At 50.1% G+C, this 18354-nt stretch overlaps 1 protein-coding gene across 4 annotated transcripts in view; it reads right to left on the bottom strand.

Moving 5' to 3' along the window:
- Positions 1-764: 764 nt before the first annotated feature.
- ILRUN (inflammation and lipid regulator with UBA-like and NBR1-like domains) overlaps positions 765-18354 on the bottom strand; it is a 128173-nt gene continuing 110583 nt past the window's right edge. For 3 of the 4 annotated variants that reach the window (XM_089918861.1, XM_089918858.1, XM_089918856.1), the window contains one exon: positions 765-10050. In XM_089918861.1, the coding sequence (XP_089774987.1) occupies positions 10015-10050 (36 nt within the window). In that variant the 3' untranslated portion in view covers positions 765-10014. The other variant, XM_089918857.1, reaches the window with a different exon arrangement.

Here is an 18354-nt window from a genome sequence, read left to right as displayed (position 1 = left end):
TTCGATCCTTCGTGAGCCAAGTCATGCCCTTTTTAAGGGCAGATCGAAAACAAAGCTTAAATTGTCTCTGCTGCTTTCCACATGGAAAAAACAAGACAGGCCCTTCCACCCCTTTTGTGATCATGGCCCTCTATTAGTGGAGGGTGTGCACGTGGATAAGAACGGCTATCTAAGTGGCGTGGTAGTCTAGAGGCAGAGAGCCTGCAGCTTGGCCACTGCTTAGCATGTGACCATGGGTCTGAGCCTCAGTTTTCTCATCTCTTAAATGGGAATAACAATGGCGCTTGCCTTAACAGGGCATTGGTTCCTCTTGTGTGGGCTGTTGATGGACAAGGCCTGCTGGGGCAGTGGACATGTTCTAGATCTTGACCTGGATGATGGTTATGCATCATGTGCTTAAGAAAGAGTTCATCGGGCTTCCCTGGTGGCGCAGTGGTTAAGAACCCGCCTGCCAACGCAGGGGACACGGGTTCGAGCCCTGGTCCAGGAAGATCCCACATGCCGCGGAGCAACTAAGCCCGTGCGCCACAACTACTGAGCCTGCGCTCTAGGGCTTGTGAGCCACAACTACTGAGCCTGCGTGCCACAACTACTGAAGCCCGAGTGCCTAGAGCCCATGCTCCGCAACGAGAAGCCACTGCAATGAGAAGCCTGCGCACCGCAACAAAGAGCAGCCCCCACTCGACGCAACTAAAGAAAGCCCGCATGCAGCAACGAAGACCCAACGCAGCCAAAAATAAATAAACAAAAAACTACATAAATACATTTATTTTAAAAAAAGAGTTCATCAAGCGAACCCGTAAGCTTTGTGTTCCTTACTGTGTGTAAAGTACATTAGTAACAAAGAAAAAATAGTACGTACTTCAGAAAGTTGTGAGGATGGAACAGAATTTCCAATATGCCTGACTTACAGGGAAAACTAGTAAAAAAATACCGACTATTATTGAGTATGAACGTGGGAAATGGGTGTGAACTTTTGTGTGGGCACATGCTGGTGTGAGATTACGTGACTCCCAGGGTGTGCTGGCGCGTCTGTGTATGAACTAGGGTCATGAGTGGGCACCTGTGTAGTACGTGGACGCACGTGTGTTTTGTGAACATGTTCCTGCGTGTGAGTGGTGCACAGTACTGCACATGTATGTTGGATCACATGCTGTGTGTGCATGCATATGCAGCTATGGAGATGCCTCTATTTCTCTGAAGCCGTGTGTTCTACACGGGACACAGCCTGAATGCTGAGCCAAGGGCACTGGGACTCAGCTGTGCTCCTCACACCAGGTAAGGTGGGGGCTGGCTGGCACAGGGCCTGATGCCCCACACCCACCCCATCCAGAGGGAGGCAGGAGATGGAAGCCCTGCCTAACAGCTCCCACTGCCCATGCCCTTCCCACAGCTGTAACTTCTCAAAGATGCAAATTCCACTTCACTCCATGCAAACGAGTCCCCAGGGCCAAGCTGCCTCCCCTGGGGCCCAAACACCACCACTATGATTGGACCCCACTGTACCCCTGCAAGCCTGGCTGCCTGGCTTGGGGATCAGAGCCAGCTGGAGTTGTTTCTTGTTTCCCAACCACTGATTCTTTCTCTTCTCTGGGGGACCTTGCCTCTCCCTGCTGGCTCCGGTGTCCTGGAGAGAGCCTGGGCTGGGTGCGGCTCACACTGGCTGTGGGACTCTGGGGAAGGCAGTGCCCTTTCTGGCTGGGATCTAAGGCCCTTTCTGGTCTCATGTTTAGGGATTCACTGAATGGTCACTGTCCCCAACCCAAGGTGCTGGAGGGAGGCCCGGCTTTCTCAGACCTTCCTGCATGGGCCCCACTCACAGGATGCTCAGCCTACCGTTTCCCACCGGTGCTCACTTTTCCCGTCTCCTAGGTCCTATCTCCTGCACAGGGACGTGTGTTTTCATCAGCCCTGGATGACCCACATAGGGGGGCTTGGCAGGGGCTCAACACACACACAGATAGCCTTTCTGACCCATCTTGGTAACAACTGCCCCAAACCCACCAGCTCTCTGTGGGACCCCCAGCCCCAAGCCTACACCCTCTTGGCTCCTGGTTAAAGTATGCTCAACTACCAGGAAGCCAGGATGTGGGGGAAGAGAGAGGTTAAGACAATAGCATGAAGGCAAGAGCTGGAGATGCTCAGAGGATCTGGGTGCCGTTGACGCCAGTAAATGCCGTGAGGATGGGATGCAAATGCCACCTTGGTGCCTACCTGGGGCCTGGCCTGCGTCCCTGGCTCTGGTACTGATACGGGTCCCTGCAGGCACCTGGAAGCAAATGTGTCAGCCCCAGTGCTCTGCCCTTCGGAAGTGGTAAACCACCGCGGCCAAACCAGTTCCCAGGAATAGGTTTCTGGGCTGTCATTCTCAACCTCCAGCACACCTGTGACTCACCGACCCCTCTCCAGGAGCCCCTGCACTGTCTGGGGTCTGGGCTGGGCGGTGTCTGCCTCCAGAAATCAGGCCAGTCCAGTACAAGGCAGTCTCTCCTACACTTTCGTTCATTTCTTCACTCAACAAATGTGTATTGAGAGCCTACTGCACGCAGTCACTGAGGACAGCTTTCTCCCCCTAGAGCCTCTTCTTAGAGGAAACTAGACTCTCTTCCAGAATGGTCCTTTCCTGCACCCCAACTCCCACCCCAGACCAAGAAATACCCTCAGGGCAAGGATTTGCTGGAAATAAGGGCTGTGGTCCAGGGAGAGACTCCTGAGCAGGCTATGGATTTCTTGGACTCTGCCTCACAAATGCCCAGTGCCCCAGTTCCCTCTCCTCGGGAGCGCAGACTTCCCACATCTGGAGGGTCACAAAAATATAACAATGGTCACCACATACTGGACACTTACCTGTGACGGGTATACGATGCTAAACTTTTATGAAGGGTTTTAATTCTCATGACCATCTCCGGAAAAAAGAATTGTCCTCATTTACAGATTGGGACACTGAGGTTCTGAGGGTTGACATAAATTGAACAGTCACACAGCAAACAGCAGGGCCTAGATTCAAACCCAAGCTCGCCTACCTGGAGCGGAGAGCAGAGGCAACACTCGCCCTGGAGCCGTGGGGATTTGGAAAACATACTGGCAGGGGAGCCGGCCAGGGCAGTGTCCATCCTTTCCAGACAAGGCCTGGGCCACATGGTGCCCTCTGCTGGCCACGGGCCCACCTGCACCAGCTCTGAGGTGGCCACACTCCCAGCACCCCTAAGGGACTACTCCTGCCCTCCACACTTCCCCCTTCCCACCTACAACGCAGCTCAGGGCAGCCATACCCTGAGAAGACATCCCTCACAGCTTGGCCACAGTCCCCCCTTGGCCCTTGCTGTCCCACTGCCCTCTATGTGTGGGGGCCTTGGTTGCTCAGAGGCCTCAAGCAATGACAGCCCAGCCTGTCAGGGATCTGGGGTGTCTTGGTTGCTGACCAGGGCTAGGGGATAGGTGCAGGTAAGCATGGAGCCACAGGACCCTGCTCCTTGGGCCCCCAACCAGATACAGCCCCACCTCTTCCCTCAGACTTCTCCCTTTCCCACAGCCCAGCAGGAGGAACTCCTAGAACCTGGCTCCAGGGGCCTGGACTGTCTTTGGGAGGACAGGACCACAGGAACTAAGCTACAAGCTACTGGGGCTCCAGCCTCACTCCTCCAGGCCCCCGCCACCTGGTTCCTAGGTGGGGGCCATCCCTGGGTGCATCTAGTCCCTCGTCTACTCTATAACCATCTGCAGGAGTGCCCTGCAGAGAGAGAGCTGGGACACAAGGGTACAGGGACAGGACGGGGATTGGACAGGAGAGAGGTGCACTGCAGCCATGAGAACGCTGAGTCTGAGGTGGGGGTCTTCTTGGTCACAGATCATCACAGAGGGCGCTGGGGCAACCAGCAGAATTTGAGGGAGCGTGTGACACATGGGGTCAAGACTGCTGTCCCTCCTTTGATGATCTCATCCAGTTCTGAGGCTTTAAATTCCATCTGATCTCTGATGACTCCCACACCGTGTCTCCTGCCCCAACCTCCCCACTGAACTGCAGACTGTGTATCCACCAGCCATCTCTCCATCCCTCAGGTCTCAGCTTGCTCAGAGAAGCCCCCCATACACCCCTGGACTAAGTCAAGGTTGCTTACTACATATTCCCGGCCTGCACTTCCATTTCCATGGGAGTCCTGACACTTCAGAGTTACTTGTTCACAAACTGAACACCAGGCCAGCCTGCTCGCAACTTTGGATGGTTGTGAGGATTAAATAAAGTCATTCATATAAACAGTTTAATAGGAGTTGGTCAGCCAATATTATCATAATTATAGTGGACACTCAGACATTTGTTGTTTGTGATGGAAAAGCAGCACACTAGAAATAACATTTAAGCCAGAAATCACAGCCTTGGATAAACCCTGGGAAATGCTGGGGAACCATAGCCCAGTTGGAACATCACTGTTCTAAATGACTTCAGCTCCCTCAAATTCTAGTGGGCCTGGCCAACACAGCCCTGGCTAGATATGGCTCAGTCTCATAGACCGGGTGGCTGGGGGGGCAGTGAACCCCTTCAGACCACCTCCTACTATCCTCAGGCAAAGTGTGGTCTGAGGACCAGCAGCCATCCACTCACTTGGGAGTTCGTTAGAAATGCAGAATCTTGCCCTGTTTCCCAGGATCTACTAAATCAGAATTTGCATTTTAACACATTCAAGTTTGAGAAGCACTGCCCCAGATCACAGACAGCATCTTAGAACAAAGGGCTAAAAAGGATACTTAAAAAAAATCTGTGAGTTCCACCCTAGTCCTGGTTTCTAAACCAGTGCATCTCCATTTTATAGAGGAGGCATCTGAGACCCATCAGGCAGTCATGCTAGCCTGTCAGAATCCATTCTCTGGACACCCTGACTCCCAAACTCACACGCCCTCTCATGTCTCAAGCAGCCTCACCTGCTCCATTCCCATTTTTGAAATAAAGGGCTGCCACGAGTGCCCTTGGTGCCTGTTCTCTTGGCCGCCAGACAGGGCTGGACACCAGGTGGTGTCTGGGAAAGTGGCCGGATCACAGCAAGCAGGTGAGGGAGAGGCCTTCCCAAGAACAGGGTGGGAGGCACCCAGTACAACCTGAGCTGGGGCAGAGAGGTGGCCGAGAGGACCTGTTTGCTCTGCCTGGAGGGCTGGGCCCAGACCACTGCAACTGTCTCCCCACCCCCACCCCCAGACAAAAGCTCAGCTGAGAGCCCCCTCCCTGTCACCTAGCCCCCGTGGGAATGGCTCAGGCCAGGAGCTACCATCAAATCTGCTCCTTTCTCCCAGGGCCTGGTGACTTCTTCACAGGTTACAGCCCCAAAGACAAACACATTCTGCCAAGCAAATAACTGTCCAACAGTGGGGGCCCTGGGGAAGGCCTGGGAGTGGGTCTGAGCTGCCAGAAGACCCAGGTGACAGGGTGGGGGCCCTTCTTCTGCAGAAAACAAATAGCCATGGGCATCTGGAAGGACGCAGGATGCAAGTGCACTGTCACAGCACTGGAGGCAGAGGCGAGGGTGCTCACCCCAGGGGTCTCTGGGCCAGTCTCCCAGGCTCCCTTGTGCTGGGCTCTGTGTCAGGCTATATGCAGACCCTGGGGCCTTGAGGCAGAGACCAGTTCTTCTGCGGTGCTTCCATCTGTCTTGTGCAATCTGTGGCCACAGGTTCCCTCACTGAGCTGCCTGCAGAGAGATGGCCGGGAAATCCCCTCCCCCCAATTCCCGCACCTTAGACCCCCTGGTTCAGTGCCAGGGCCACCATCATTTAGAACACACAGCTCTGCCGGTCAGGGTGAAGACCCAATTTGGGAGTCTGCAATTACGTGAAAACAATACCAGCATCTGGGAACCGATGCCATGGGTCCAAGCCTGTAAGACAAGCAACTCCCTTCCCCCTGTGATCTCACTTTCTCTTCAACACAGAAAGGGTGATGATGTGACTGAGGACACAGTTGAGTTCTGAGTTCCTGCAGACATGAAGGGATGAATACAGTGAACCCACAATTTGCTGATGTATTTGTCAATTAAGTTTCTTTCATGCTATGGACCACCGTGTAACCCACCTCCCCATCTCCAGAGGCCAAGGTGATAGGCCTGTCTCACATAAGTACGTGGGGGTAGGATCCAAGTTAGCTTGTCAACTGCCTGGAGTGTGGTCCCTAACTGGCTCTCGGGCTCCCAGACCAATTTGCAAAAAGGTACCTAATCCGTAATCCACCAGAACCACTAAAGAAAGATGCATTTCCTCTTCTAAATCTAGTCCCAGCTGGCTCTGAGGACTCCCCAACTCGGCCTTGTCTGTTTCCCCAGTAGGAAGATGCCCATGGTGCTCTGCATTCTTCCTGTGCAATTCCTGCATTCACACCTGTGCGCTGTGCCTGACACACAGTAAGTGCCCACACAATGCCTGCTGGCTGATACACACTAAGTTGGCCGGTACAGCTTATGTGCTGGGGATAGAGTAGTGCTCAACAGACGCATGGTAGGTAGCCTGGGGAGGCCACTGGAAAGAGTTTCACTCTTCTGGTCACCGGAAACCAGGAACGGCAGCAGATTTAATGATAATCCCAGGACTGATTTCACAAACATATAATGAACCGCAGGGTCTCAGTTTTCCCATATGCAAGAAGGAGAGACACAGAGACCAAAAAGCGCATATCACAGAGCCACTGGGGGGCCAAGCAGGTACACAGGGCTTCAGGGAGCAATAAACTCACTGACACACATGAAAACAGGGTTTTTTTTTGGTGTGTGTTAATTTAATCATACAAATATTCATTTATACAGTAAGGAAAAACCTCCTCATCTTCATCTCCTCCCAGGCACCATAAGGCCCCACCACAAACACCCACCCAGCTTGCTTGCTGCACACCACTGTCCAGGTGGAGAAGGCAGCTACTGCTGCTCCAGCATTCACACGAGGAAACAAAGAAAAGGCGAGGCAGGGTGGGGTGGGGAATCAGCTTGCAGTTCTGGGCCCTGGCAACCCCACCACCCTCTCCCGCTGGGGCTCACATTGAATTTGGGGAGGTGCTTATTCTTATGCCCACTTCCCACCTTGGCCACCCTCGGGCCACTCCAGCTGTCTTGGTGAGGTTCTCTCCTGGCTGGAAGTGCCTTTGATGGACTTTAGGAAACAGCCAGTCCTTGCTGGGGGAAGAGAAGGCTGTTTCTTGTAGAAAATGCCCCAAATTCAACTGTCCCCATGGGAAAAAAGAAAAAAAGCATGCACACGTGCACACACATCCACACACACCTCACTCCGTGCACACAGACAGGTTCCTCCCAAGCCTGAGCCCCTCTGCCTCCCCCACTGGGCTCAGGTCCTTAAGGATGGTGCCTGCCTCACCTCGCGGGTGCCAGACACTGGTGGTCCTGCCCAGAGGCAGCCTGTCATTTGGTAAAGAGTCCAAGGGGAACTGAGACTACTGGGGCTGAGAGGGTAGCCTTTGCCGCCCCACCAGGCAGTGGAAAAGAGGGGCTCCAAGGACTTGCTCAGAACCCAAACCAGCGAGAAGAGGCAGGATGAATGGTACTAACAGCCGCCAGGTCTTGGGGGAAACATGGACTCCTTCCGCCCCTACTCCATGGCTTGCACTCGCTCTGGCCTCTGCAAGGAGCTCACCTCTCCAAAGATGTGTACAGAAATGGTTTGTTCTTGGGAGGGAAGCCAACGTGCTTGGGACAACTACCTTGCCAGGTGAGACTGCCTAAAAGCAAGAGGAGGCGCAGGATCCCTCTGGCAGGGCCAGACCCACTGACGGTGATCTATGAAGCCACTGCTGAATAACGGCAGGCACCCCCTCCTGAGAAAAGGGGAAGGGGCACCTAGTGTGGGGCAGATGAGGAAGCCTGGAAACCAGGGGACGTAAAGCCTCCCATGACCCTGCAGGGGCAGTTGGAGATGTGATGCTTTGAGGGCTATCAAGTGAGCAGAACGGCTGGGCATGTGTGGGCTCCAGGGTGGCGGTGTCCCAGGAGGTTGGCACCAACAGTGGCGGCAGTCTGGGCCCAATAGGGCCCTCAAACAAAAAGCCATTGTGAGCCCCTGGCTTGGACCTGTGGTGGCCTGGGCACCTCTGCTCTGCTGGGAATGGGGTGCTCTTTGTGTGCATAGAAAGTAGGTGCTCCAGTGTGAGCTCTAGTCCAGCCCCAGACCCAGCTGCACTGCCCTTTCAGCAGGCAGTCTCCACCCTCCCCTGGGGCTTCTCCAGTGGACCAATGTTTACTCCCCCTTTTATTTGGGGGGAGGTGGGGAGGCAAAGGGGGAATTTCATACAAGCTTTTCTCTCACAGTCAAGCTTGGAAAACACAACAGTCTCAGAAGAGGATGAGGAGGAACAAACAACACATGTTTTCGGAACTCAGACACCCAGACAGAGACAGACAGGCAGGCAGACCCTCACCCACACCCAGGCTATATGACCCCTTGCAGCCAATCATCGACCTGGACTCCCTGCTGTCTCACACCCCCGGGGTGGGTGGGGGTGTGGTAACGGGCAGGTGACCCAGCAACCGCACCCTAGATCCATATCCCCGGCTATCAAACGAACCAAGACTCGAGGGAAGGAGGGGGTGAGAAGAGAAGAGGGACTTTGCATATTCTTGTATCTTTGGCAGACAGCTGTTCTGGCCTGGTTTAAGCTTCCCATGGAGATATCCACATCTCAACCTGCTCGGAATCCACAGGATGCCAGTGGGGCTACCTGTCCCAGTGAGCAGCCAGCCAATCAACCTGTGCTCCGGCTGGGCTGTCCCTTGCCCGCCACCTCCCAATAACTAAGCATCCTGCTCAGGGCGGGGGTCCTTTCATTCCCAGCAAAATGTGGTCTCCAAGATCACGCAGTCAGTAAGCGTGGCCCTTCCCCATGGCAAATTCCCCATCTGGGGCTACATTTTCATACCTTAACAGCTCAGCCTCCACTAACAGGCTGCAAAAACGCCACAAAGGACAACTGGAGAGAAACACAGGGAAGGGAGTTGTGTGACAACAGAGAAGCAGGGGACACCTTCACATTCGCCTGCTGCACACTCGCTGGTGAGCTGCACCAACACCCGTGTGTGTGTGTGCACACAGCACACACATATACGCAGCACAGAGGCAGCGTTCCCAGAGTGAATGTGGAGCCGCTGTGTACCAAGAATCCAAGAGAGCAGTAAGCGTGATGGCATTTCTCTCCGCCAAGAGAAACATGGAAGGAAAGCAATTCGAATTGTTACAAGTGTGTGCAGGAGGACACCTCTCAGCCTCACAAACTCCCACGTCACCCGAGATCTGTCCTCAAGGCTTCCTCTGCTGGCCACACAGGGAAGTTTGGTCTTCAGAGAGGTTCTGACGGTAACAAGCCACAGGGCTGACAAATACAAATGTCAAAGGTGTAAATCAACAGAAGATTAAAGAGAAAAGAAGAGGAAAAGCGAGATAACTCATGGGCTGATACCATTAAAAGCAAATGGGGTTGGAGACTCATGGAGTCAGGTGGCACGGCAGGTGTCCTCCTATAGCACTGACCCGCAGAGTCCCCAAGCAGGCCATGCCAGTTTTGAACCTGAATTGCTTCCAGAGCAAGCATTCTATAAACAGCATGTTATCCCTTATCTAAAAAAAAACAAAAAAAGTGGGGAAAGGGGAAAAAATTAACATGTGCTCAAAACTACAACCTGTCTGTAGGCAAAATAATTTTTGTTTAAAAAGATGGCTTTTTCCCCCCATTTTAAACATTTTTTTCCTTCCCGAGCAACCTAATGACTTGTTAGACTGACACCTAATAAACAAAACCCAAACTGGCTGCATGGATTTCTTCTTGGTAGCCTCAACACCACTCCTGCGACTCGGCATTCACACACGCACACTGAGTTTACTCAAAACTAGTCTTTCTGATTCTTCCTCTTCTTCCAGGATGGGGGTCAGAGCCAGGGGTCCGTGCGATGTGGTCTGCAATCCAGAGGAACCCCTTGCCCTCCCCCCCAGAGTCAAGCCTTCTGTCTTTTGTTAATTTTTCTTCTTGCTGACACCCGTTTAAGACTGGCCGAAGGGGTAAGGCCCGTGGAGCCCCTGGAAGAGAGTGAACACAGTCAGTGATGGCAGACACAGCAGGTACAATGTGACAACCAAACCAAGTAAAAGATCTACGGTTCCCAGTGAGCCAGAAGGAAGCTCCAAGGCACAAACAAGGCTTGAGGGTTGTCCTTGCCATGCAAATCTTCAGGAGGCCACATATCAGCACATTTCAAGTTTTTGCTAAGTGTTCTCCTGCAAACACACCATCCAAGAGAGGGGAGGCTGGTGGAGAGATTCTTCATCTTTCAAATTCTAGATCAACTGGTGCCAACTTTCCTCCACCCAGGTCACAAAGCCTGCCCTCCTTCTTGACAACATCTTAACCTCTCTGCTAAAGATCCTTGGACACCACTTTCTGCACCCTTAACCTCAGGTGCAGGCTACTGCTGGCTGATGGCACTTATATCAACAACACACACACTGGAGCAGAAAAAGCAACTGTCCACCGGGCACCTAGTGCAGACATGGCAGCAGGGGGTCTGCATACACTGTCTTTAGGTGTATTATTACACTCATTTGACTGATGCCTATCTGACTGCAGACATTAGGAGACTTGTTCAAAGCCACATGGGTAGTAAAAGGCAGAGCCAAGATTCAAACCCAAGTCTGATCTTTGCTCTCTTCACATTGCCTCTCCCTTGCCACATGATGATAAGGTTTACTCCAAATTCCCAAAGGTGTTTTCTATGCTGCTTGGCTGGTGGAGAAGGCATCATAGTCTCACTTTTCCCTTACGTTAAGAATGAGACACCAAGATGTACCAACACCAAAAGTGGCCACACAAACTTGCTGGAGGATGTCTTGTGCCTCCCTCCACCTTCACACCTCTGTGGAGTGTGCTCCTTGAAAAGACCCAGTCAATGCCAAGACCTGGGAGGGCAAAGGTAACCGGTAACCAGCCTCACTAAAGGTCCTACACCCCAAACTGGCCCAGAAGCAGAGGGCCCTTGGACCAAGGGGACCAAATGGGTACGGAGAGCAGGTGGCACAGCCATAATCATGACAAATGACCAGAGGGGTTTCCCGATGCTTGACAGCTACGTTAAGTAAGAATCCTGAATCTAGGCACAATTGGGGTGAGGAGGCACAAGAATGACTGAGATGACATTTTCCATTAGCTTGGTAAGATGTGGACAGTCAGAATTTGATTATCTTTTAAAACTGACACTTGTCTTTGAAAAGAAATGTAAGTGCTTGGTTGCAGGGTTGCCAATGATTAGAATCCCTTTCCAGTATGACTTTGTTTGCTGCCATCTCTCTAGCACTTAGCATGGCACCTGTCCCTGAGCACGCACCCGGCAAGTACTGTTGAATTAATAATTGAAAGAGAACAGGTATTTCTCAGACTACTACCTGGAGTGCCAGACCCTTCGAAGTCACAAGAATATTGGCCCTTCCAAACCAAGTTTTTAAACAGCCGCTTAGGCCTGGGGACACAAGTGTCTGCGTCATGCCATCCATCTGGTCACAGCCTCCCAGGTCCCAGAAGAGGCTGCGCTCCCTGGGAGTGGTCAGCTAGAGATGCACAACCTTCACAGTTTTCACTGCAATGGGCTGCGGGTCACGCAGAAGTGGGAGAAGGAGATCTGGGTTCTGATCCCCGCTTTGCACTAGCACACCAAATGACCATGAATAAAGTCCCTTCCCCTCATAGGATCTCAGATTCCTCCTTAAAACTTTCAGATTTAAGGTTCTAGGAGTTGACATAAAGTACCTAGCTCAGGAGGTTGAAAAACAGTGTTCTAAGAAAAAAATGCCCTTTGGTCATGCTTATTTAGACCAGAGGTCAAAGCTGCCAAAAATAGGGAGCATGAGATTAAAGTTCCCAGTTTTTTTTCAGTGGAAAGCACTGAAATTGCTTTTGTCTTTTTTTTTCTCCCTCCATAAAAAGCCTCAAGAGACCAGAAATAGGCCTCAGGCTGCTTGGTGGTATCGCTGAAGAGGTGAACGTGGGAGACAGGTAGGCCAACACTGAAAAAGCATCAACTACGTGCCGCCAGGTGCTGCTGGAGCACTTGAACATGTTCTCTTTAATTCTCACAAAGATAAACTGAGACAAGTATGCTCTCCAAGCTCAGAGAGGTGAGGTAACCTGATCAAGAGCACAGAGCTGGTAAGCAAAGCAGTGGTGGTTAAAATGTCACGTTTGCCAGCCCCAAGTCAACCATGCCTCCAGCAGGCGAGCTGAGACTGTAACCATGTCAGTAGTCACAGACCCACCCACTCAAAGAAGTGTGGGCCGGACCAGCTAAAGGCTCTCAGACTCCATTTTGTGGGGCCTGGTTGGAGGGTCACAGGCCCCAGAGATGGAAATTAAAGAAGCTTAAAACAAGCTGCTGGGCTTCCCTGGTGGCGCAGTGGCTGAGAGTCCACCTGCCAATGCAGGGGACGCGGGTTCGTGCCCCGGTCCGGGAAGATCCCACATGCCACGGAGCGGCTGGGCCCGTGAGCCATGGCCACTGAGCCTGCGGGTCCGGAGCCTGTGCTCCCCAACGGGAGAGGCCACAACAGTGAGAGGCACGTGTATCGCAAACAAAAAACAAACAAACAAAAAAAAACACAAGCTGCTCTCAGTACTTCCCAACCAACATTCATTCATCCCAACAATCCAAGGAGAGCCACAAAGGCTCAGATTCCCATACGATTTAGAACCAATAAGACGCTCAAAAGTCTTTGTGCAGGAAAACACGCACAGAGAAAAGAAAGCAGAAAAACAAACAGCATTTGTTTTCTATGAATTTTTTCCCCCTCTACCCTAAATTTACCTGCTTTCCAGACCAAAGCTCCACACTCTTCACATAGGCCTTTATAAAGCAAGCACTAGCCTTGTGACTTGTCTGGAATGCTTGGAGAAGGGAGTTCATGACTTTGCCAAGGAGCTGTCGTGCATTCCCATTTTACAGATAAATGGATCCCATGCAATTGGCAGAGACAGCAATACAGACATGGGCATTTTCAGATTTCCACCTGAATGCCCTGGCCCTTAGACCATTCAGTGTAGTATTTAACTAGTTTAGATTAAGAATTAATGTTGATCCTCTATTTATTGACTGAGGTGCTGTGCCTTTTGGAAAGAAAAATGCTATCTAATTCCCTTTCATCCAGAGAATGGCATATTGGAGTTGTTGATGTTTAACTGGCGCAGAAACATGGCTTGAGGAACAAGCTCTATTTTCCTTCCCCCCCAAATAAATTACTATCACTTCAAGAAAGAGAGAGGGAGCCAATTCTATCTCAGAATTACTTTATCATCTAGACTCCCCACATGCAGGATTACAGGTGTCACAAGTGGATCATAGAACACAGGCAATGCAACACCAGTTATAGAGAAAAAGCCTGGCGGAGATTCCAAGAACAGCTTGTCCAGGGCATCCGATGGCAGGAGGCCAAGCAGGAAGTGCCTTTCTTAAGAGTGGGATGAAGGTATATTTGAAACGAGATGCCCATCCACATTTCAGGTTCCACTGGAGTTCCAAGACCCCGTGTAACAGGTTCTGGTGGCTAATGTCTCCAACCCAAGCCCAAAAGTAGGGTTTGGCAATACAGATAGCGTTCACTGTCTTCTGGAGCCTAACAACTCTTCAACTTTTACCCACAGGAAAAGCAAATGCCAAACAATTTCATTAACCTGGTGGCATCTCTGATATCTCTCCTATAACAGGTGTGCCACTAATAAGGAAAACAGATCAAGGGATGGATGCATCAGATGGTACCACACAAAGCCCTGAATTAAACTCTTACAAGCAGAAATGGAGGCCATCACAGCATGATTACAAAACTCAGTTTGATGCAGAAAACCACCCTCTTCTCTATGAGGATTCACCTCTCACCACATAGGGACTAGCAGCAAGGCCGGATTTATGCATATTAATAGAGGGTGTAAATGACCAAGCCAAGAAAAGAACTCCTCTATCTGACTCCAGGTCTAAAGAGCAGCTCCCCAGGGTCAACTTGCACAGAAATGGCTTTTCAAAGGCTACATTTCTTGGGAGTAGCCCCACATCTGCTAGGGGACAAGAAAGTGTTCCTGGCGAAGGAGAGACAGCCTTTAGGTCCACAGGGGTTGAGGTGTTGCCTGTTTGCCTCAGTCTTCCCTAAGCTTTCACTGAATAGCTGTCATGGCTGTGAGCCCTGGGACCTAAATTCGACTTGGCTAGAGGGCAGGCGAGCCCTCTTAAAGCATGGGAGCTCCATACCTGCCAGCTAAGACAGAGGGGCCTCCCTACTCGTGGGTGTCTGGGAAGAGACCTTGGCCTCAAGCCAGCTGAATGATTACGGTAGTGGGGCCAGGTCCTTAGCTGAACTTCCGCAATGGAATAACTACTGTGAGTCATAATTTGGCTAATTTTCTAAAATATTTTTAAAAGAGAACACTTATAGACATAACAGACAAGCAAGCTCAGTTTCACTCATCACAATCTCCTGAAAGGACAATTTAAGATCCAGTACTTGTGGGCCTGTCCTCAAAGCAAACTAAAAATAAAAACTATCTTTTTGATTTGTTTTTCACAGTAGTTTATAGTTGCCCCTGTGGAATAGTAGAGTCACTCCCAGCCGGTGATTTGGTTATCACTGATCTTATGTGAGTGGGTACCTACAATAACTTAAAAAGTTCTTCCTAAAATTATATAGAAATCAAAATTACTTTTCCAAAAAGGAGTACTAAAAAAACAGGAAACTATTTTGTTTCAGATAGAATGTATTTTTTTAAAGAACTTTAAAAAAAAATTATTTATTTATTTAGGCTGTGCTGGGTCTTAGTTGCAGCACATGGGATCTTCATTGCAGCATGTTTAGTTGCAGCATGAGGGATCTTTAGTTGCAGCATGAGGATTTCTTAGTTTTGGCATGCACGTGGGATCTAGTTCCCTGACCAGGGATTGAACCCGGGCCCCCTGCACTGGGAGCATGGAGTCTTACCCACTGGACCACCAGGGAAGTCCCTCAGCTAGAATATTTTTAGATGTTTACTCATCAATGTTCAGCAGTAGGGAGTACAGTGCTATCAGAAGAGAAAGCTGCCCTTTTACGACAGTGGAACCTGTTTCTTTTTTTCTTTTCTTTTCTTATTTTGGCCGTACCACGCACGTGGCACATGGGATCCTAGTTCCCCGACCAGGGATTGAACCCACACCCCCTGCATTAGAAGTACAGTCTTAACCACTGGACTGACCGTCAGGAAAGTCCAGTGAAACCTGTTTCTGCCAGTTATTTGTACCTTGCACATAGTAAGACACAAGTGTCAGTAAAATGAATGAATGAACTGTGAAATACTCTGCACTGCTGAGCCATCTCTGTTTAACTAACCTTCCAGGAGAAAAAAAAAAAAGAAGGCTAAAATTCCTAATGAAACAACAATGTCTTACGAGGGCTTTTGAGGGTACTCTTTCTATATGAAAGCCTGTTTAGATAAAGCACCACAACATGAAAACTTTCACATACCTGTCTTATTTTGCTTTTATTTGTGATTTGATTTAAATAAATAAAAAGGTTCACACTGGTTAATAAAAAGAGAGGAGCGTTTGCTGCATGACTGTGAAATAATATGCTCTCGAGGTGTACACTGATGGCAGCATCAGATAACACCACCAGGGCCCTCCTCCTCCTTTCTCATTTCCTGGGCCAGTCCCAGTCGGCGCTTCGCCCACCTAGTGCTCCTTTTGTATCATTTATGTACACTGAATGCAAACACAGAAGAATACAGGGTTTAGTATTAAGTTCTGTCCTGATCCTGTACTGCAAACATGGTGTGGTGAGGCCCTGCTCATGGGGCTGGCTTGGCTGGCAAGGGCCAGAGACTGACCAAGCCCTGATCGAACCCACTTGTCTCTCATTAATTAGAAATCAAGTCTGTACTGGAGTAATGGGCAGGGCAATGAGGACTCTTCTCTCAGGAGCACTCAAAGCAGCGCTCTTCCCTAGATGGATGCTGACCGCACAAGAAGGCTTGCTGGTGGAATATCAGGGCCAGATCATCACGATGGGAAGTTCTGCAGATGCTTTAACACTGCTGTTCAAGCCACTTTCATGTGACAGTCCTCAAAATTTCAAAGATGCAGTGGCTGAAGACAAGTATGAGAACAAGCCAAAGAAAAGAAAATAAACGTACTTTTATGCATGAAGGCTGCTCATGGGGCAGGCTCAGTTCACAGCCTACTGATTGTGCCAAAGTTGTGCTTAAAAGCATAACTCAGTTATAAGCGTGGTGAACTGTTGTTTTAAAAGCCCTGTAAAAGCATTTTTTATACTTATCTCTGTAACACAGTTTTTCTGTTGCTCTTAACTAACTTCTACAGTCCTGCTGGGGACCTTCGCATCTATCCATCCATCCTCCCTCTAACCACCCATCCAATCCTTTGTCATGCGTCCATCCTCTGTTCTTCCTCCATCATCCACCTTTCCATCCTCCCTCCAGACATCCTCCATCCTCCTTCCATTCTTCCTCTGTCATTCATCTTCCCATCCCCCCAAGCTCCCCATGGCCAAAGGGAACTCCCAGAGCCTTCACCTACCCCCTGACAAATCAAGAAAATCACCAGGAAGAATAAAACTCAAACATAATTGTGAATGAAAAGATATTATTTAAAGTCCTACAAGGAGATGAAGGATGTTGGTTGAGTTTGACTTCCCTTTCATTAAAAACTTCAGAAAAGGCTATTTGCTATTTGAAATTCTAGTCCCCAAGATCTCATGTAAGAGCAAGTGTGCTAGAATCCAGGTGAGATGCAGGCTCTCTCATGGCCATCTCTTAGGGTAGAGGAGATTCCTAGAAAGGAAGAAAGAAGTGATAAGAGTCTCACTGGGGAGAACACCTAAAAGGAGAGAACACTTATCCAAGTTCCCAGCCATGTGGCCATTGGTGCTGTACTATGGGAGTCCTGAGGCACAGGGTGAGGCTGCTGGTCCCACTTCCTCTCAGAATTTCCATTCAAGCTCCTGTACACTTTCCTTACATGCCACTGTCTCCCCCACCTCTCTTACAATTAATTCACAGTATCACCTCCCCCCACCTCCACCCCAGCCAATGGCTGGCTGATTGAGGGAGAATAAACTGTCTTTCCTTCAGCCATATTTGGTTTCATCTTGCCACCCCCCTGCTCAAAAGCATTGTTAGCACTCTGATTCCTCTCACATTAAAGGTGAACTCTTCTTTGCTTGGCTTTCAAAGGTCTTCCTCCAAAATTCACCCCATCCTCTTTAAGCACACCTCACTCACCACAATCAGGCTGGCCAGTGTCCCCTGAACACACCCTGCCTGTGAATGCCTCTGGGCCTTCCTGCATGTGACTCCTTTTCCCTCCAATTCGGTTTGAATTTATCATTTCTTTCTTTTTTTTTTTTTCTTGGCCGCACTGCATGTCATGTGGGATTTTAGTTCCCCGACCAGGGATCGAACCTGTGCCCCCTGCAGTGGAAATGCAGAGTTCTAACCACTGGACTGCCAGGGAAGTCCCAGTTTGAACCTATCATTCACCAAGGTATCATTTTCCTGGCTACTCCAAACCTCATTGTTTTCTCCTTCCTTCAAACTCAAGAGCACTTAAAACTCAACTGGAACTCAATATACTCCATCTTTACTGGTCTCATTCTTTCCTATGAGCTAGTCACATCTAAGTAATCAGACAGTAAATTCTTTGACAATAAGGAAGTATTAGCACAGGCTGAGGAACCTAGGAGGCCTCCCTTATTGACTAAATAATACCAAACCTCTCTCTGTTAAAGTACTTTTTTTTTTTTGCGGTACACGGGCCTCTCACTGTTGTGGCCTCTCCCGTTGCGGAGCACAGGCTCTGGACGCGCAGGCTCAGCGGCCATGGCTCACGGGCCCAGCCGCTCCGCGGCATGTGGGATCTTCCCGGACCGGGGCACAAACCCGTGTCCCCTGCATTGGCAGGCGGACTCTCAACCACTGCGCCCCAGGGAAGCCCCTGTTAAAGTAGTTTTGATGAATGTCCACAGCTTTGAAAAGGGTCTCGCTTTCAGTTGAGCTCTAAGGAAGCCCATACTTTCCCCTGATGTACAGCAGCCTTGAATTTTACATTGTGCACCTGGTCCTGCTGGAATACAATCAGAGCACACTTAGCAAAGAACAAGTCACTGAAACCTGAGCATCTACACCAGACACAAATCCTCACACTTTTTAAAAATTAATCATCAATTTTATACACAACAGTGTATACATGTCAATCCTAATCACCCAATTCATCACCCCCCCAACAGCTTTCCCGCCTTGGTGTCCATACGTTTGTTCTCTACATCTGTGTCTCAATTTCTGCCCTGCAAACCAGTTCATCTGTA

The sequence above is a fragment of the Delphinapterus leucas genome, chromosome 10 (genome assembly GCF_059928025.1).
Source record: "Delphinapterus leucas isolate spDelLeu-1000000601 "Yukka" chromosome 10, BTC_Dleu_Yukka2, whole genome shotgun sequence".
Classification (NCBI taxonomy): domain Eukaryota; kingdom Metazoa; phylum Chordata; class Mammalia; order Artiodactyla; family Monodontidae; genus Delphinapterus; species Delphinapterus leucas.
Note: the sequence above shows the minus strand (reverse complement) of the source record. Positions and strands in the feature narration are given on the sequence as shown.